Raw genomic sequence first — 21,836 nt, 5'->3', positions numbered from 1 at the left:
TAGTCTCTTTTACAAAATTCCAAGTTGCTTTCCAAAAAGATTGTACTAATTCACATCTATCAGCAATGAATTAGTCTATCTCTACAGCCTCTTTTCTGTCCTTCTTCCAATATTGACTTTTCCATCTGTTGTAATCTTTGTCTAATTGCTGGATATTAGGTGAAACCTCTGGATTGTTTTGATTTGCATTTTTCTTAATATTAGTGATCTAGAGCATTGTTTCCTTTGGCTGTTAATAGTTCACAGTTCTTTTTTGAAGACATTTGTTTATATCTTCTCACTTATCTATTAAAGAATGACTTTTGGTATTAAATATGGCTGCTACCTTTCCCATTTTACCACTTCTTAACTAGATGCATTAACTTTTATCTTATTAAAGTGTTTTTATTTCATGTTATAAAATTATCTATTTTTATCTTTTTTTTTTACATATAAGGTATTTTATTTTTTCCGTTACATGTAAAGATAGTTCTCAACTTTTGTTTATACAAGCTTTACAATTTCAGATTTTTCTCCCTCCCTCCCCCCTCCCCCCAGACAGCAGGCAATCTGATATAGGTTATATGTATATATCTATATACATATACATATATATATATATACACACATATATATATATACATAATAACATTAATCCTACTTCTGCATTAATCCTGTTATAAGAGAAAAAATCAGAGCAGTAATGCAAAACCTCAAAATAGAAAAAAAAACAACAGCACCCAAAACAAAAGAAACAGTATGGTTTATTTTTATCTTTTGAAATTGCTTCTACCTCTTGTTGATTTAATGGTACATTTTTGTAAATTTGTGAAAGGCATATGATCTGCTTCTCTTATAATACTTAATGGTATGAATTTTAAAGTTTAGGTTGCTTATCAGTTTAATTTATTGTTGAATATGTATAGACAGGGCTTCTAAGCCTGATTTCTGCTAGACTGCTTTCCAGTTTTTCAGCAGTTCTCATAAAATAGGGAAATTCTTTCCTAAGTAATTTATATTTCAGGTTTATCAAACACTGGGATATTGAGTTCCATTATTTCTGATTCTCCTTTGTTCTGATTTTAAAACAATTAACATCAAATGTTTTTGAAGACTGCTGCTTTATACTATTGTTTGCAGTCTGGAAGTGCTATTCTTTTTTCCTATATTTTCCCATTATTTCTTTTGATATTCCAGAAACTTCCATATGATAGTAGTTGTATTCTTAGCTTCTGTTAATTGAGAAAATATGATAAAGCTACCATGAATTCATTTATGCTGAAAAGGTAAAACAGAGCCTTTTGTGAAATAGCAACAAACTTGTTTTGTACATATTTAATCTACTACATAAGGTACATTTGTTCTGACTGTTCTGAATCATATTGCCCATTTTGTTAGAGGTAAATAAAAGTCAAAACAACAAGGCTTATTGTGCACCTGAACTTAGGCGCAATTTGAAATAATTATGTTGGTCCTTACATTAGGAACCACTGTTCTAGATAACATAAGCAACTCTTATTGACGTGAGTGGTCATTTATATTACCTACTTCACAGAATTATGTATCTTTTTTGGGGGTGGGGGTGGGTGGGGCAATGAGGGTTAAGTGATTGCCCAGAGTCATACATCTAGTAAGTATCAAGTGTCTGAGGCCAAATTTGAACTCAGGTCCTCCTGAATCCAGGGCCGGTGCTTTATCCACTGCGCTTCCTAGCTGCCCCTGTGTTCTGTGTATCTTGAAGCATTATATGTGTAAGTTGTAAAGTACTACAAATGTAATAACAATAGCAGCAGCACAAACAATAATAATAATAATTTTTTTAAGGTATATTATCCAAACCTGGGATGGATGTGTGTTGATGCCACTGATCCAGAGAAGGGGAATTGGCTTCGGTATGTGAACTGGGCCCGATCAGGAAAGGAACAAAATCTGTTTCCACTGGAAATCAACAGGACCATTTACTATAAAACTTTGAAGGTATCATTTGAGTTTGTCTCCATTCTTCCAAATGCCATTTTTATAATGAAAGTTCTGTATATATGTATACATGTGTGTGTATAAATATTGCTATCTTTTGTTTTTGATAAGCAAAAGATGGATACCCTTTTTTACTTTTTTTTGGGGGGGGCAGTGAGGGTTAAGTGACTTGCCCAGGGTCACACAGCTAGTAAGTGTCAAGTGTCTGAGGCCAAATTTGAACTCAGGTCCTCCTGAATCCAGTGCTTTATCCACTGTGCCACCTAGCTGCCCCCTGTTTTACATTTAACATGTACTGGCTGGGTTCCTGTGGGCAAGTTGCTTAAGCTTGTAGTTCAATAGGCAACTCTCTAAGACCATATTATGGCAGAGAAATTGCCAACCAGCGACTCCATTGGAAGAACTTCCTTCTCTCTTTCCTTCTTTCCCTCCCTCCCTGTACCAGTGAAATCACAGGTCCCTGTTGTCTGTTTTTATATCACTTATATCCTCTTCTTCATAATAACCATTTCCTCCTTTATAATAACCATTTATAATAATTTTAAGAGGCCAAAAAATTATGCAAAACCTATGAGCATATTGAAAAGTCTTATGTTATGGACAGTATTCCACAACCATGGTTCCCCTTCTTTGCAAAGAGGTAGTAGTACTTTTTCCTATCTCTTCCCTGTGTTCAAGCTTGGTGATTATAATTTCACTATATTTAGTTTTGATTTTTTTCCAATTCTGTAACCATTACATATGTTTTCCTGGTAATCTTTACCTGGCTTTGCTTTAATTCATATAAGTCTTGTCATGTTTTTCCATATTCATCTTAGGCATCATTTCTTAGATCACAGTGGTATTCCATTTACATACTTGCACCGCATTTTGTTTAGGCATTATTTAGTCATTTGGTATCTACTTTGCTTCAAGTTTGTTGATACTCGGAAAAGTATGATAATACTTATAAATTACTTTGGTGGATATCAGCTCTTTTTGTCATTGACCTCCTTTGGGTATGTGCTTGAGCAGTAAAAATTCTAGGTCAAATGATATGGACGTTTTAGTGCCTTTTTTGACATAATTCCAAATTTCTTTCCAGAATTGTATGACCAAGTCATTTCCCCATAAGAAGTGCATTAGTGTGTTTGCCTGTTCACAACTCCTCCAACATTCACTATTCCATCGTTGCCAATTGTCTGGGTGTCAGATGAAACCTTAGGGTTATTTTGATTTAGATTTTTCCTGTTAGTGAATTACAGTATTCTTTCATGTGGTTGTTTGCAGTTCTTTTGAGAACTGTTTGTTTATATCCTTTGCCACTTATTATTAGAGAATGGCATTTAGTCTTACATATTTCTGTTAGCTGTATTTCTTGCTTATTAGACCCCTATGAGAGATAGTTTATACAAAGTTTGCCCCCCCCAAATAATGACTTTCCTTGTTGCCCTTGTTGTATTTATTCATACAAAAGCTTTTCAGTTTCATTTAACTAAAATTATGTTCTTTATCTTTTGTAATCTCACCACTTTTGTTTTTCATCATTTGACTTGGTACTCTGTACCATTTTTCCTTCAAACATTTTGTTATTAATATGTCTAGCTTTGAAAAGTATGTCCCCTTGGTATTTTGATTATTATAGCATTCATTCTGTAAAATTATTTAGGTATCATTGTCATTTTTGTTCAGTTGGAATGGCCCAGCCATGAACATTGACTATCCTTCTTGTTATTTAAACTATTCTTTATTTCTTTAAGGATCATTTTGCACCCCTGTTGAGTGTGCTTTGGTTAACTGAGTCCAGTATTTCATATACTTCATAGTTATTTTGATTGGAATCTCCCTTTCAAGGTCTCTTTGGATTTTGTTACTGCCCTATGGCTACCATTTATATAGCGTTTTAATGTTTGTAAAGTATTTTAAAAAAATTATCTCATTTTTGTCCTCAGAACAACTTTGGGAAAGAGATTCTTTTATTATCCCCTTTGTACAGAGGAGAGGACTGAGAGACACAGAAAAAGGCTTAGGGTCACAGTTAGAATGTGTTTGAGTCAGGATTTGAGCTCAGGACTTCCTGATTCCACATCCAGTGCTCTATACACTGAACCACTTAGCTATTATATAGAAATTCTGTAATTTTGCTGAATCTATTCTTTGCTAATTTCCTTGGACTTTTCTGAATAAATTTTATATATCCTCATCAAATAAGAATAGGTTTATCTCCTCTTTGACTCTCTTTATGCTTTTAATTTACTTTTTGTCTTATTACAGTTGCTATCAGTTTTAGAACTAGGTCAAAAAAGAGCATGAAAGAGGACATCTTCTTTTAATTCTGAATTCTTTGGGAAAGATTCTAAAGTTTTTTTTCAGTGCTTTTGGTCTTAAATCCCTCTTCACATATTATAAAAAAAATTCTCTTACACCTATATTTTGTAAATTTTTAAACCATAAATGAGCTACTGATAAAATCATATAGTTTTCATTGTTTTTGCTTTTATTATTATAATTATTTTTGTAATGTTGAACCACTCTTGATTCCCTGGTATAAATCTACCTTGATTTGATGAATGATTTTTTTTTAATAAATTTCTATAATCATTTTTGAATAAGATTTTAAAAAAGCTTTTGAATCAATATTCATTAGCAGATTCTACATTTTTCTTTCTTTGTTTTATCCCTTCCTTGGTTTAGGTTATTAGGACTATATTTGCTTCATGAGTTTTGTAGATTGCTTTCTTTCTCAGTTTTTGAGAATAATGTTTTGTTTTGCACGACTTCATATTTGTAATGAGTTTTGTATTTCTTGCCTTCTCAGTGGGCATGGGGAGGGAGAGAATCTGGAACTAAAAATAATATTTAAAAAAAGTAAGTGTAGTATATGTATCAGTTTGATAGAATTCTTTTGTAAATCTATCTGAATTAGGGTTTTTCTCCCTTAGTGGTTCATTTACAGCTAGTTCAGTTTTATTTTCTATTTGATGTTTGTCAATTTGGGTGTTTTATACTTTTGTTGACAATAAATCCCCTATTTTGTTGGCATGTAACTAACTGCATAGATGATTTTGATAATTTTTGTTTCCTCTCTGTTATGATTTCCCCTTGTTCGTTTTAAATTTTGTTTAATTTGGTTTTCCTCCTCTTTCTTAATCAGATTGGCTGAAGGTTTATACATTTTGTTGGCCTTTAAAAATACCCAGCTTTTAGCGTTTATTATTTCTATATTGCCAAATCTTGCTGACCCAATCTCTATAACATCTTTCTCATTTGTCACCCTTTTATTCAAATGGCTACTACCTTAGCTCAGGCCCTATATGCCCCTTGCTGGAGTATTAAATTTTTCTAATGTTGGTCTGCTTGCATAACCCTCTTTTTTCATCCTGAGACAAACAAATGACAAAAGTTTCCTGAATTTTTCTGTAGGATAATAGAGTTTGCAGCTAGAAGGGACCATTGTAATAACCTAAATCCCATCACTTCATTTTTCAAATGAGGAAACCGAGGTCCTACAGTGGGGTGATGAATTGCCCTAAAGTCACCAGCATAGTGGAGTGGCATAGCTAGGGTTCGGTCTCATTCCTTCTGCCCCACATCCAGTGCAGTTTCAAAAGCTGTCTTGGCCTTTCTCACTCTTTTCACTTCAAATAAAGGATTTTTCAAGAGGAAAGACAATTTTTTTTATTGGTTTGAACCTATGATTTCATGAGTGAGGAGAACATTTAGTGAGAAAGTTTTATTTACCATTGCAAATAGACCACTGCCCTATAATTTATGTGCTTGCACTGAGGCCTTAAGTAATTTCCTTGCTCAAGCTCATGCAGCTAGAATATGTTAGAGGGCAGATGGGATCTCAGGTTGTAATTTCAATTTTACTTTTTCTCTATACTATAATTTGTGAATTTACAACGGTGATTTTTGGTTGGCTAGACATAAGAATTATCATTAGTGAAGGAAAATAGCATATAGAAGTTTTTACTGAAGCTTAATAAACGTTTTGTAATATTGACACTTAATATTGTCACTTAATTTTGAATCCAAAACCATTGTAATAGAAGGATCCTAGAGGCCTCATAGACCATCCAGTTTACACTGCTTGTACACTTCTCCCCTCCCACTCATATACTGGAGGAAACAGGGACAGGGAGGCTAAGTAACTTATCCAGTGTCATACATGTTTGGGACAGTTCTACAGGTCTCCCATTAAGCATTATTCTCTTTGTAGTGGGACAAAGCAGGTTATTTTCTATCTCAGATTTTCAACTGGACTAGATTGGAAGGCAAAGTAATGGACAGAAAAAATAGGTTGGGTTCCCAGAGGTCAGTGACAGAAGGAGGTTCCCTGTATGTAGCATGACAATCTTTCAGCCAAATTCATGCCTCTGTTGAACTTCCCCATTTCTTTCAAAGGTACCAACCATTCTTCTAAGTTTCTTTGGTTTGTAACCATTTTGCCAAATGTTGCTGTTTCTACAACTTTTCTCATTTTAACCCCTCTTACCCCTTCTCTCTACTCAACCCAGTTACACTTTTCACACTCTCGTGACCTGCTATTGTAGCAATCTCAGATTGGTGAATTGGTCTCCCTGCCCTCTCTCCCTATTCTATATCTATATCTATATCTATATCTATATCTATATCTATATCTATATCTATATCTATATCTATATCTATATCTATATCTATATCTATATCTATATCTATATCTATATCTATATCTATATCTATATCTATATCTATATCTATATCTATATCTATATCTATATCTATATCTATATCTATATCTATATCTATATCTATATCTATACAACTGGCAAATTGATCTGGTCACCTCACTTCTTTCCTCAATAAACACTGCTGCTTGATAAGATGGACTATGAACTTGTTTGCTTTTTTTTTTCTTTCCAAAGTTGTTCATAGACAGAACCCAACCTATTTTTTCTGACTTTATTTTACAGAGCTTTCTCCTCTCCAGGTGCCTCCCACCCCACCCCCCAGTTTAGTCTAACTGGATTTATATGTGGCATGCCATCTCCTATTGCCGTGCCTTTGTACCAGCCTTCCTTCACAATGGGAACCATTCCCTCTTCAACTCCGCTTCATGGAACTTCTCACTTTCTTCAAGACTCAGTTTAGGCACCTTCTTTTATATGAAAGTTTTTTGATTCACACAAGTGCTAATGTCCTCCCTAACTACTTTGTATAATAATAATAATAATAATGAATTTGCATTTATTTTCTTTATTCTAAATGTACTCTGAATATTTTGTATATACTGAGAAGATGAAATGATATAATAGGGAACTGGTTTTGAAACCAGCAAGACTCAGATGGGTTTCTGACACATATTGACTGTTTGACCCTGGGAAAAGCACTTTAAATTCTTAGGGCTCAAGAATATAAGTTGTAGAGGTGCATTAGGAAAGGGAGCTTCCTAATTAATTTATCAGTGAAATCATAGGTCCTATCCCTATACAAACTTATATGTATACATATAAGCCATAAGCTTCTTGAGGCTAGAGATTATTTCATTTTTTTTCTTTGAATTTCTAGTGCCAGGAATATACTAGATACTTAGTAAATGCTTGGTTTTTTTTGTTTGTTTGTTTGTTTTTGTTTTGTTTTGTTTTTTAGTGGGGTAGTGAGGGTTAAGTGACTTGCCTGAGGTCACACAGCTAGTAAGTGTAAAGTGTCTGAGGTCCCATTTGAACTCAGGTCCTCCTGAATCCAGAACTGGTGCTTTATCCATTGTGCTGCCTAGCTGCCCCATGTAAAGGCCTGTTGATTCATTAAGAGAGAACTGAATAATCTTAGCAGCACTACTTGAAAAAGTAGATGTCCTTCAGTTGGGATCTGCCTGAATAAGTGTGGCATCTGAATGTAATGGCATATTATCTTAACTTTCGAAACAAGGAACACATTCAGAGATACCAGGAAAGCCTTTGTGAACTGCTGCACCACAGTGTAACTTTTAAACCAAGACTTCCATCAGAATTCTGGTTAATGAGGCCTATGATGAGACTAACCTTTTCCTATCTAGATAGAGGAAGGTATATAAAGAAATATTAAAAAGCCTGACCAAAAACCCCAAGTAGCATAATAATTTTCAGTGTATGGGGAAATATTCCTCTAAGCCTCTCAGCTTCCTGGGACCATAAATAGAGACATTTCTTTGTATAATGGCTTAGGTCTGGCAATATTAATCATTTATTTTTTTTTTTATTTAGTTAGTTTTTTGGTGAGGCAATTGGGGTGAAGTGACTTGCCCAAGGTCCCACAGCTAGTGAGTGTTAAGTGTCTGAGACCGGATTTGAATTCAGGTCCTCCTGACTCCAGGACCAGTGCTCTATCCACTGTGCCATCTAGCTGCCCCGTGGCAATATTAATCATAAAGAGAATATAACTCATTTACTTACCTTCTAAAGTCCATGTGCTCCATACAAAAGTTATCCAGTCAAATTGGTTGCAAATGTTGGATGAGAATTGGCTTAAGGTTGGTGGTTTAGACCCCCTAGAGAGCTTCATTTTCCTTTGGCAGGATGGGCATCCTTGATTGTTAAGAGTAGCATCTCCTACTTAATATGCCTTTGGAAGAAGAGATGATAAAAGTAGGTGGTCTAAGGAGTAACAACAGGAGTAGCTGTAGGGAAGTGTTAGAAGCTGCTGTACTACATGGATGTGTTTTGTGACAGGGAAACACCTACTCTTTGCCCCCTGCCCCATGAGTTTCTTATGAGTTTTGCTTGATCTTTACTGCCAACCAGAAAGCACATTTATTTCACACATTAAAAAATGAAAAACAGAAACCTTATTATTGGAAACGGAAATTCAGATCATAGATGCTTTTGTTATGGAATGCTTAAAACATTTCACTGCCTCTTAATGCCCTATCCTTGCCACATAAGTTATATAAACTTTGTTATTTGTGTCTGCTGATAAGCATTTGCACGACTTTAAAATATTTTTAAAGTTATAAATGTGATATTACAACATTAAAAGAACCACCATTTCCAACAGAACCAAATGTGGGATTAATCTTGAGCCCCCAAATTTCAGTTATTTTTACTTTGTTCAGAAGGAAAGAACAAACAACACAATAACATGCCACATATGTGTGTTTTCTTCCATCCTTCTGGTTTACTGATAATTTTTATTTTATGTATCACCATCATTTACATTTTTCATCCTCAGTATTAAATGGTTCACTATAGGACATTTTCAAATGAGTGCTGAACAAAGCAAAAGAGACATAATATCTACCTTCTGGAATTATGATTTTCTAAAATGAAATCTCTGTTCACAGAGGTTATAAACACAAGTGTACAAAGATCCATAAATTTTAAAAAGTCTGATTAAAATAAAAAATTTATTGTTCGTTTTTGTTTCACACCAGCATTTTCTTTTAAATGAGTCCTTTCTTCCTTGAACCCCATCCCTTTTCCCTCTTATTTCATTCCTCTTGTCCCGTTTTGATTCCCCCATGGAAACCTTCCTTTATAACAAAAAACATTGCAGGAAAATCAGCCAAGGGTAACCTTCTCTGACTGTGCCACATTCCACATCCATTGTGTTCTACTTCTATCCCAAAAGGAGGGAGGAAGTGTGTTTCATCAGTTCTCTAGCCTGGTTGGTTATCAGGCTACCTTCAACATGCCACTGCCTTTTAGTGCTCTTTTTGTTAATGTTGTAGTCCATGTATATATTGATTCTTCATACTTTGTGCTGTGTCAGTTCATAGAAGTAATTGCATTTATCGGAATTCCTGATACTTGTAGCTTCCTATGGTGTAATTATATTCCATTCAAGTCATAAACCACATGCTTGTTAATCATTTCTCACTTGATTTGCTGCCACTTGTTTCCACTTTTTTTGCCACCATGAAAAGTGCTTCTGTAAATATTTTGTGACTGTGCCTCTCTGTACTTAGAAAATCCTTATGAAGCATGCATAGAGGTAGACTTGCCATCCTGGGAGAGGCTGCCCAAGCTGTGCCTTACAGCCTGGGCTTTCACAGTCTTAGCATCCCCTCTACACCAGGGGAGCCTTTTAATATCACCATACTGTCTACAACAGGTGTTTTTTCTTCAGACATTCTCAAGTATTGACTGTTTTGGTTGCTACCAGCTTTTGCTTGCACAGAGTAACTTTTTATAGACAAAAAGATGTCCTTTACGTCTTTTTCATGTTATATTTAAGCTGTAGGCCCTGTAAATGAGATCACTGTGTCAAAGGGCATGATCCATTTTTCACTCCTAGTTTATATTCTCAGATTATTCCGCAAGAAAGTGGCACCAATCTGTTCCTTATGTTATAACTGCATATTTCCTTGCTGTCAGTATTAAATGTTCTTGAATTGGGGTGGGGGTTCCCTACCCTATTTTTAGCCAGTTTAGAATTTGTTTTGTCATGTTTTTAAGGCTTTTAATTTAATTTTTAAAATTATGTTTTATTGATGCCCTTTGTTACATTGGTCATCTCACACGTCCAGTTCCTTCTAGATCTCTGCCTTTGTCTCTGTCTCTTCTTTTCAGAAAAACAAACAGAAACATTCAATGCAATGACGGTCTCTGCCTTGGTGTATGATATTTTCTCCTGGACGTTTCTCACTTCTTGTCATGAGGGAGGAAACATGTTTTATTCTCTCTTTTCCAGCACTTAGTTGGATTTTTTATTAGAGTTCAGTTTCATTTTAGGTATTTTTTCATTTACATTGTTGGAGTCACCATATGTATTGTTCTCTAGGTTCTGCTTATTTCTGTCTGGATAACTTCCTATAGATCTTCCCATATTTTTCTGAATTTCTCACTTGTTATATGTTGCTACATGATTTTTCATTATATTCACTGTGCCATAGTGCTAAGGAGGTACAGATAAAGGCTTTGGAATAGAAGATACACTGGTGTTACTGCGTTCAGATGTAGGTTTTCTTTAGTCTACCTTAAAGTGCTGTTACTTGTATAATTGTTTATACTTTGATAGATCTGTGATCTTACTGGTGTGTGTGTGTGTGTGTGTGTGTGTGTGTGTGTGTGCGCGCGCGCGCGCGCACACGCGCTCCCTCTGCTGGTTAAATAGTCCATCCACACTTCTTTCAAGAGTAGCTTCCCATTATATAGGAAGAAATTGTACAATGTCCTGAGTTAATCAGGTTGGCCTTTGTGCATCTTTACCTTAAACATCTTGAAATTTTACATTAGAAGGTTTCAGATTAAAAAAACATTATCAAAGTTTTTGTATAAAGTTGTAGTGTGAGGTTGGTATTTTAGGAAACAAAAATTCTCATTCCAAAATACAGAAATTGTATATTCTGTATCAACAGAACTGTAAGCACAGTGTATGGCATTTTAGTGTTTCCAGAAGTTTGTAGCATAACAGAGCCCTAAAAGGAAACTCTTTTCCTTGAGAACAGCAGTTAGTAATATTTCTTTTTTTTTTGGGTGGGGCAAGTGACTTGCCCAGGGTCACACAGCTAGTAAATGTTAAGTGTCTGAGTTCAGATTCGAACTCAGGTCCTCCTGAATCCAGCGCCAGTGCTCTATCAACTGCGCTACTAGCTTCCCCAGTAATATTTTTATGCCATTTTAATTCACAAAGTACTTGCCTTAAAATAACTCTTTGGGAGAAGTAATATAAGCAGTATTGTCTTCATTTTACAGATGAAGAAATCCAAACTCAGCTTGAATATATGTGACATGTAGGTGTTGAACCTACAATCAATAAACATTAGAGCTGAAAGAATCTTGGAAAAAATAATGGATTTAGAGCCCATGGATGTGAATTTGAACCCTAAACATGCTGCTTGTTATCTTTGTAATCTTGGTCAAGTCAGTTTGCCTCTTAGGTTCCTTCCTTATCTGTTAAGTGAGAAAAATCAAAGAAAGTATAGTACTATTTATTGGCATCGATGAAAAAAGGATCATGAATTGTGGTGAGAAGGCAGAACTACTCAACTGTTCTTTTGCTTTTGTGTTTTTTATCAAAGAGAATGAAATGATCTATCTTTATACTAATTTGGACAGAACAGAAATGGCCTAGGGATTTGAAATCCCAAATAAATGAGAGTATCTCGCTGTCCTTGCTAAGTTTAAATCATTTGACTCCAATAAACTACATCTACTATGTTTCAAAGCACAGTACTGTTAAATGTAATTGGTAGGGGCAGCTAGGTGGCGCAGTGGATAGAGCACCGGCCTTGGAGTCAGGAGTACCTGAGTTCAAATCTGGCCTCAGACACTTAACACACACTTACTAGCTGTGTGACCCCTGGGCAAGTCACTTAACCCCAATTGCCTCACTAAAAAAAAAAAAAATGTAATTGGTAAATTGCTGTCTTTGATTTCTGGGGAAAAAATTGGAAAATGAAGACACGTCACAATATGGGAGAAGGGAAAGAAGTCCCTTCTACAAAAATCAGTCAGGGATCTGCCAGCTATAGGACAGTGAGCTTGGGCTTCCTTGGCAAAACTGGACAATGTATTATAAAAGGGACAGTTGGCAGATATCTAGAAGAGGAAGGAATGATCACAAAGGCCAGATTATCTCCATTAGGAGCAGATCTTGCCAGGCTAACCTTATTTCCTTTTTTGGATCCTTTCTTAGGGGCAAGGAGGGTGTTGACTACCAACTTTCCTTAATTTTTTTTTTTTTGGTCCATTCTAGCAATTTAATTACAGCCATGTAATTTTTACTCTTGCATTTTCTCAATCGTTTCTTCCTTATATTTGCCCTTTTCCTTTCCTACTTGGTGAGACTTGGCTTTCCATTCAAGCATCTTTTTTGCGATCTTTGTCCAGTTTTAGCTTTGTGATAACTACCTTGCTGGGATGAATGCCCACATGGACAATTGTGCCATTAGCCTTCTCCTGATGCACACGCTCAATGTAGATCACATACTTCTTTCTGTAAACCTGGACTACCTTGCCAATCTTCTGGCCTTTGTAGTATCCTCAAAGTACCTGGACTTCATCAGGAGTGGACATTGTACTTCTGCCTCAGCTCCTTCAAAAGAGGAGAAGACATAAGGGGAAGGGGTATTGAAATGCCTCTTTTGGTTCTTGCTCCGGTCAGATGTCACAAAAGGATTGAACTTCATTTCGACCTCAGAGCCACTGTGGAAGAGAAGAGGCTAAGGAGCTACTTCTGCCTCCTGAGGAAGGCCTTTCCTTAAATTTTTTTTTTTTTTTTGGTTTTGGCAGGGCAATGGGGGTTAAGTGACTTGCCCAGGGTCACACAGCTAGTAAGTGTTAAGTGTCTGAGGTCAGATTTGAACTCAGGTACTCCTGAATCCAGGCCCGGTGCTGGCCCCTTTCCTTAAATTTTTAGCAAAGCTATTGACAAAATTGCATCCTATACTTGTGGGTAGGATGGAGCAGTATTATCTAAACCAGCACAGCCATGGATTTACAACTAGTGGGATGACCAGATAAAAAAAATTAAAAAAAAAAAAAAGGTCTCGAGTGGAGTGCCTCAGGGATCTATGACTGGTTTATTCTTGACTAGTATGCTTATCAGTGATTTGTATGAAGGCATAGATTTCATATTTGCAGATAACACAAAATTGGAGGGATCAGCGAACAGAATCGATGACAATTGGGATTTAGAAAGGTCTTAATTTGGGTTGAGTCTACTAAGGTGAAATTGAATAGGGATAAAGGTTGTCTTATTCTTGGGTTCAGAAATCTAGCTTTACAAGCAATAGGGGAAATGTCAAGTCAGTAAGCACTGATTAAGCACCTACTGTGTGCCAGAGGCTGAAGATACAAAGGCAAAAAACAACCCCTGCTTTCAGGGAGATCTTAGTCTAATGAGGAAGACAACAAGCAAAGAAATGTGTACAAACAAGATAAACTGGAAAGAATCAACAGAGGGAAGATGTGATTCAGGAGGACAGGAAAGGCTTCTTACAGAAAGTTTGACTTTAAGTCAGGGAAACCAGGAATTGAGGAGGAGGAAGGAGGAAGAGCCAGGCATGGGGGGCATCCAGTAAAAATGCCTGGAGTCTAGAGTTGGAGGAGACTGATGTCACTGCTGGAACACCGAGAGCATAGAGGAGAGGAAGGAGTAAGATGACTAGAAAGTGGGGGCGGGGTGGAGCTCATGAAGGGCTTTAAAAGCCAGACAGTAATAGGGAGCCGCTGGAGTTTATTGAATGTGTGTGAGATGATCAGATCTGTGCCTTAGAAAGATCAGTAGAGATTGGATTAGAGAAGAGGATGGTGCTGGATACAGGGCCTTGAGGGGTGGGGTGGGGATAAAAACACTAATAACGGCACATTTTAAAGTTTTCAAAGCACATTACATATTTCATTTGCTTTTTATGACAACTATGAATTTAGGTAGTAGCTTTAGAGATAAAAGAGATTGGAAGCAGGTAGGTGTCAGGGTGGATTAGAGCAGTAGTGTCAGACACAACTAGAAACATCCCTGCAGGCTGCATATTGGCTTAGAAGACCACAAATTAGTCATGTATTTTTATTTATTTTGTTAAACATTTCCCAAGTACATTTTAGCCTGGTTGGGCTTCACTGGAGAGTTTTGCAGGCATTGAGTTTGATACCTCTAGATAGTGAGTTGGACCTGGAGTCAGGAAGAGGTGTAATCCCATCTCAGGTACTTAATAATTATCAGTCAGTAAGCTTGATCAACTCATTTAACCTATTTTCCTCAGTTTCCTCAACTGTAAGATGGGATGATAATAGTACTTACTACCTAGGGTTGTTGAGAAGATCAAATAAGATAAAATTTATAAAGTGCTTAAAAGAGATCATGGACTCTGTCTTGCCCAACCCTGTCATTTTATAGGTGAGGAAATAGGCCCAACGAAATTAAGTGATTTGCCCAAATTCTCAGAGGCATTAAGTGAAAGAAATGAGATTTGAACCCAGGTTCAGCTAATGTCCTCTAATTAGAAATCTTTTGCTCTTGCTGCTGCAACACACTAAAGAACCATAGTAGTTCATATGAAAATTATGGGAGTTTTATTCACCAACAATGTCAATATGAGTCAAAAGTGTGATTTGGTAGCCTAAACAATAAAACTATTGTGTTACCAGGCTATATTAAGAGATGTGTTGTGTCTAAAATGGTGGAAATGATCATTCTGCAGTGGTCAGACCACTCTTGAAGTATTTCATTCATTTCTGGGTATTACATTTAAGGAAGGATAATGATAAATTGAATAATTTCCAGAGGAGGGCACCTCGGTTGGTGAAGGGCCTCAATATAATGCTATACCAGGATCTGGGGAAGGAAGTGGAAATGGGGGAATTGGCAGAGGTGGGACATAGGGGATAGGTATATATATAACCTATTACTGGTGCCAAATTTTTCCACCGTCCCCACATTCAGTTACCCAACTCCATATGGAGTTGAGACCCACAGTTTAAGAAGCTTTGGACTAGATGACCTTTTAGGTTCCCTCCAACTCAGATTTTGTGTAGATGACTTCTTTATTATGACATAATAATCTATTGATAAGAAAGTTAAAGCCTAAAGGATTAAGGTAATAGTTTAAGATCACTTAGTGGCTACCCAGGGATTTGAACCCAAGCCTTTTGGCTCCCAATTTCAGACTTCTATCAGGCTGTCTACAAGTCGATTCCAAATGTAGTGTTCTTCCCATTACCACTCTTTTCAGTCCATAAGCATTTATTAAGCACTTCCTAAATGTTAGGACTGAGAATCTAAAGACAAAAGCATGTCTCTCAACCCTCAAGTACCTTCTTTTGGAATAGAATACTAAGAATGTAGAAATTGCTTGCCATTTGTGCCACCACTAAAAATTGGAGATTGTCTTTGAGTTTTGAGAAAGGAAAATAACTTCCCCTAACCTTTACTTCCCATTTTGCACCTAGGCTATCCAGATGTTTATCTTACTTTGCATATACTTTTTTTTTTTAAATTTTTAGTGAGGCAATTGGGGTTAAGTGACTTGCCCAGGGTCACACAGCTAGTAAGTGTCAAGTGTCTGAGACCAGATTTGAACTGAGGTACTCCTGAATCCAGGGCTGGTGCTTTATCCACTGCTCCACCTAGCCGCCCCTTGCATATACTTTTTTAAGATTTTTTTTTCCATATCCCCAATTACTGTACAGTATTCCTTATACAACAAACAAGAAGACGAGTATTTTGAAGTTATATTGCCATGGAGCAGCTTATGGGTAAGAAATGCTTGTGTCTATAGTGTACTAGTTATGGGAAACAGATTAGTTGATAAACATGATTCAGTTTCCCATGAAAGTTAAAAAGCAACTTTTAAAACACCAGCTATATTGATGAAATCTAAGGATTCATTTGAGTTTCTTGGTCTAAATTTAATTGGTTCCAAACAAGAAATAATAGATTACCACATGGGAGAAATTTTACATTGGTGCAAAGATTGTGAAATAAAATAGTTTGGTTTTACCTGTCTTTTGGGGTGAGGTGGTGGTGGGGTTTTTTTTGGGGGGGGGAGAAGAAACAGTAGGGAGTAAAGGAATTTTAGTCATTTGCAATATTTTTTCCTTGTAAAATAGGATCAGGGGCAGCTAGGTGGCACAGTGGATAGAGCACTGGCCCTGGAGTCAGGAGTACCTGAGTTCAAATCTGGCCTCAGACACTTAACACTTACTAGCTGTGTGACCTTGGGCAAGTCACTTAACCCCAATTGCCTCACTAAACAAAGAAAAAAAAATAGGATCAGATTCTCCATCTAATCAGTATGTATGTGATATTTTTTCAAAATTCAAAATTTTCCTCTCATACTGACCTTTTAAAAATGTTAAGATGTGTATATGTAATTACTATTTTAATAGTTACAGGTAAGCTATTCCTACCATAAATTAAGTTATAATCTTGATGATATGGTAGATAGGAGCAAAACATTAAAATAAAGTTACCGAGTGGTTCACTAACAGTATTGAAATGCCATGTTAATAAAACTATAATGTCTGTCTTTTTTTTTTTTGGTATGGCTATATGTTATAAATAGTAGTGCATTGATAAATGGAATGATGCATATACTTTTGTCTTTATATCCTACTTAGTTGGCATTCTCTTAAGCATGCTTCTTTGCTTTTGTCTTTGCTCTCTTCCTTTTAATCTTTTCTTGAATATGCAATATTATCAAGTTGAATTTCCTAAGTTTTCTTTTCGGACATTTTGGAATAGTAAATACGTTTTTGTAATATCATACTTTTGATTTTTAAGTGTATGTGTTATTGCCTAAGTTATATATCTGTGTATGTGTTTATATGCCTGCATATAAAATAAGCCCTATATGTTGTTGCCTTTTAAGTTTATTTAATTTTCAATATCCTTTGGGATCCTTCAGGTTGAACCCGTATTCTTAACCAATTGGACTTTACACTAACATGTAGGAAGAAATATTGAGAAAAATTTTTTTTTTTAAAAAGAGTGGTAGGTCTGGTTTCTTCCTTGAGTGAGACCCTTTTTCTGTTCGGCTGGGTTCCCTCCCAATGGCAGATATTCTCCTGGCTATACTTTGTTTGATTTACTGTTTCGCTGGGGACTTGGATCCATGAATTTGTGTGCTTTTTCAAAGCGGGCGATCTCCGTCCTCCCTAGATCAGCCCCTAAAGTTAGGCCAGGCCCGCGGACCTCCCTCCCCAGGGGCGGGTCTCGCTCCTTGGAGCCGAGCCCGGGGCGTCGGTCCTCCTGCCCGCAGAGGGGCGCGCAGCTCGGAGCGGCAGGGGCGGCGGCACGGCCGCTCTAGCCCGCCCAGGCTCGGCTGCCGCGCCGCCGCCGCCGCGGGTTAAAGGGTTCTTCCTGTTTGGTTAGTCAGTGAGTGAGTGAGTGAGTGAGTTAGGAAATCTGTGGCGAGAGCCGCGTCCAGCTGTTTGTAATCGCCAGCGCCAGCTCCACGCCCTCTGGCCCGGAGCCCGGGCTGGCCCCCCCCCTCGCTAACAACCCTCGTCCTGATTGGTGTGGCCTGGCTCTCTGTTCTCCCTGCAGCCAATTGAGCCGGGCGAGGAGCTGCTAGTGTGGTACAATGGGGAAGACAACCCGGAGATAGCAGCTGCTATAGAGGAAGAGAGAGCCAATACCCGGAGCAAGCGGAGCTCGCCGAAAGCCAAGAAAGGTAGGGGCCGCCCGCCGCCGCCGCCGCCGCCGCCTCCTCCTCCTCGTCTTCCTTCTCCTCCTCCCGGGGCCTGCTCCCCTCACCCCCGGGGCCTGCCCCGATCCCCGTCCCGATCCTCGTCCCGCCGGCCCCAGCCCCGGGGAACGGCCGCAGACCCCGCGGGCCGGCCCGCTTTGGGGCGGGAGGGGGATCGCCCGAGTTAGAAACTTTTCCCCGGCGCCGGCTGGGCCCCCGCGGCAGGGCCGCCCTCCCCAAGCCGGGTGACCTTTGCGGGCTCCTCGGTCCGCCCGCTCGGCCGCCGGGCTCAGCACTTCTGACTTAAAGGGACCGCGGCGCCTCTGCTGAATCATAGGCTGCCGAGCCAGCGCCGCACCGACTCCGAGCCTCTCCGAGCCGGGCTGGAATCCTGCACGAATTCTGTTGCTTTTTAACTTGTTACTGCGAAAATAGACGGTGGAGAAATCAGCTGCCGCTTGGTGAGAAGAAAATAGCTGGGGGTTGGCCGTGGTACCATGCCATTGAAAAGAGTTTGAACTTTGGAGGGGGAAAGAATGTTTTAAAAGTCATGGTGTTTGAAGTGTATTTTTAGAATTCATATTATCAGCGCACGAAATGAAATGTGCTAGAGAGTGACATTTTCAGTTTTGCAGATTTTAGTGGTTTTAGAAGTATTACTTCAGGGCAAGGTTCTCTAGGCGTTTCTTTTTGGTTTTAAGGTGAAAGGCAGTAAGCCAGCTGAGAGTGGCAAACGCAATTCTACTGTTGGTAAAACCGGACTTAGGGATTAATTTTTTGTAAATCGTGTTAAAGTGATGAAGAACTGAATCTTTTCAAAGAATTCTATAATTGCAGTTTAAAAAAAATCAACTTGGTAGTTATAGCAGTGCTTCTCCGGTGTACATATGGTTGAGCTGGCATTTATTTATTTTTGTGGGGAGGGTAGGGGGGAAAATATATATATATACAAAATTAGTAACGAGCTCTAAGGTAGGCTGTGAGGACCTTATCCCAGCAGTAATGTCACTTACTATCTCTGATGGTGAAAATGTCCTTTATAATTTTCTTTAAAATGTGACAGAATAGAATTATTGGATATGACATTTTGAAATAGAAGTTAAAGGTTATGGGGTGTCCTCTTCTACCTGCCCCCTCTTTTTCCCCTCCCCTCCATTTCATTTCTGCTTTGGACAGTTTTTTGATTGGATGTTTCACCTTGATGACCCACTTGCTACATTGCTGAAGCTTTTTATTTGGAATATTAATGTGAATTTGGGGAACCATCACAGAGGTTGAATATACATACACATATCTATGCATGATTCACATATCATATATAAACTTGGATATTTTATGTAAAAATAAATGTCACATTTGTTGGCCAGCTTTAGCTATAATTCAGTAATTATATAGCCTTTAGTAATAACATCCTGTACATCAGATATCCCTAAATATGAATTATTCAGGGATGTCATATTGAGTACACATTAAACATTTTTACTACGAGTCCATTTTAATTTTTAATTTTTAAATTAAATTAGAACTTTTAAATTAAAATTAAATTTTAATTTTTAATTGCATGGTTTTTACCATTTTTCCCCACAGTGTAAAGAAGGCACAAACATTTTATCCGAGACTATGAAAAGGCCAGCCCATTTCTAAATAACATTTTTTTGCCTAATAAAATTTGATATGTATGTCATTCATCAGAATCAGGGCTATGACCTCTGGGAGTAATTTCACATATTTTGTTTTTCACTTGGAAGGACTTGTTAAGGACTAAAACGTTGCCCAAATTCTTGTTCTTTTAAAGTATTTTGATTTGTTTTGCCGTTCTTGAATTAATGCTTAATTTTTTTATAACTTCATAATGATTTAAGTTAATCTTATTCCTACATGAAATGGCCATTACTTAGATTGAACACTCTAGTTTTTCCAAGTAAGTTGCTGTCTGGGTGCTGGGTGTCTATGCTCAGTCACTAAAGGCAAATTCAGATTGATTCATACAAGCTTCCTTGAGGCTTTTCCACTCATTAATATAACACCTCTTTCATCTTTTCTGTGCTATTATTTACTGTTACTTAATTTATTGTTTAATAAATTGAGTTGGAAACATTTGCTATGAAGAATGAGGTCTGATAGTTTGTATATTGTATTTGTTACTGCTATTATTTAAGACTGTAGTTCTATCTAGGAAAGCTATGGTACAGTCTGGTCATCTATTTTGCATTTTTTTACAGCTGTGGAGATTTTGGGACAACTTTGGATTTAGTTAACACATTGCTGGATATCCCATGGTTTGATAATGATTATTATAGTAACTGCAGCAAGTTCATCATACAACCAGTGAGTACTATATCTTGGTTGAAGAACTTACTTGAAATTCATTCCCAAGATAGGTGTCTAATTAGGGCTGAATGCGTAAAAAGTCCTGCTTGTCATTTAAAACTAGAAGTTTGACATGTGGTGACTCCTCATCTTCTTTGAATTAAGAATTATTTGGAAACTAATTTTTAAATACCAAAGATTTAGTTGCAGATTAAAAAAAATACAAGTGACCATATGAAATCCTACATAGAATTTGTGTATAAACTTAGACATTTAGATAAAAGCCTTTCCCACAGTGATGCCAGCTAAATGAAGTAACTTCAGTTTCCCTCCTGGGTAATCAGTCAGCAGTCATCCATGGAGTATTTGCTGTATGCCTGGCACTCTTTTGGACCCTGAGAATACCAAAAAGCAGGGAAACAGTTCTTCCCTTTCGGAACCTACATTCTCCTAGGGCAACGTAGGGAAAGGAATTTTGGTCTAGGCAGTTATGGGCTTTCTGTGTGGATCCCATAGAGCAGTAAATTGTTATGCTCTTTCCAGTAGCAGAGGTAGTATTGATTTGATTATTGTTCCCAGAGAAAAAGGCAACATGAGGGTGGGGAGTAGTATGCATGATATAGCAAAGCATCTGGCAGATTGCCCAATTATCCTGGTGGACAGTTGGACGGGAAGGACAAACGTTGAAGGTATGCAGTAGACTCATGCAATTAATCTAACTCTTGTTATGTTAGGTGAGGAAGAGAAAAGGCCATGTAACTCCTGGCATAGTGAGTGTAGTGCTGGACTAAGTCAAGAAAACCTGGGTTTGAATCCTACCGTTGGCATTTATACCTATGACTATGGTCAAGCTTTGAAACTTCCCCAGGTCTCACGTCATCTGTAAATTGAAGCTGCTAATATTTGCACTGCTTACCTCTTAGAATTATTGAAAGGCTCAGATATAGTAATGTAAACCATTAAGTGATGTGTATGTGTGTTATGTATATGTATGTGTATATGTGTGTGTGTATATTTATAATACACCTGCAATACATACCACATATATGTGTGTGTATATACATGTAAATGTCACTTGTTAAGGTTTCTTTTTGTGAGTTACTGTATGTATAGCTGTGTAGTGAACATGATATCTTTCAGAATTCACCAACCTCTTGTAGACTAGAATAGAATGGATGTTCTGAGTGATGCAGATTTAGAGTGGACAATTAATACTTCATTCTTCTGGGAGCAGCTAGGTGGCACAGTGGATAAAGCACTAGCCTTGGATTCAGGAGGACCTGAGTTCAAATGTGGCCTCAGATACTTGACACTTACTAGCTTTGTGACCCTGGGCAAGTCACTTAACCCCCATTGATTGCCCTGGGGGGAAAAAGGGGGGAAAAAGAATTGTTCAATACTTCATTCTTCTGACCAGCAAATATGAAGAATTTTGCTTTGATCTAAAGAAATACTATAAGTATGTAGCAGATAGTCTTTGGAGTCTTAACTTTGAAGATAA

At 37.5% G+C, this 21,836-nt stretch overlaps 1 protein-coding gene and 1 pseudogene across 10 annotated transcripts in view; one reads left to right on the top strand and one right to left on the bottom strand.

Moving 5' to 3' along the window:
• PRDM2 (PR/SET domain 2) overlaps positions 1 to 21,836 on the top strand; it is a 207,843-nt gene that overhangs the window by 60,352 nt on the left and 125,655 nt on the right. For 5 of the 10 annotated variants that reach the window (XM_043991794.1, XM_043991791.1, XM_043991795.1 and 2 more), the window contains 2 exons: positions 1,804 to 1,956; positions 17,884 to 18,010. The exons of 1 other annotated variant lie outside the window; for it this stretch is intronic. In XM_043991794.1, the coding sequence (XP_043847729.1) occupies positions 1,804 to 1,956; positions 17,884 to 18,010 (280 nt within the window). Of the gene's footprint in view, positions 1 to 1,803; positions 1,957 to 17,883; positions 18,011 to 18,422; positions 18,487 to 20,247; positions 20,354 to 21,836 lie in introns of those variants that run through there. 4 more of the 10 variants (XM_043991798.1, XM_043991800.1, XM_043991797.1 and 1 more) reach the window with 4 other exon arrangements.
• LOC122746298 lies at positions 12,567 to 13,024 on the bottom strand (annotated as a pseudogene).

This window comes from Dromiciops gliroides, chromosome 3, assembly GCF_019393635.1.
Source record: "Dromiciops gliroides isolate mDroGli1 chromosome 3, mDroGli1.pri, whole genome shotgun sequence".
Taxonomy (NCBI): Eukaryota; Metazoa; Chordata; class Mammalia; order Microbiotheria; family Microbiotheriidae; genus Dromiciops; species Dromiciops gliroides.
The sequence above is the reverse complement of the archived record's forward strand: the minus strand, read 5'-3'. Positions and strand labels throughout refer to the sequence as shown.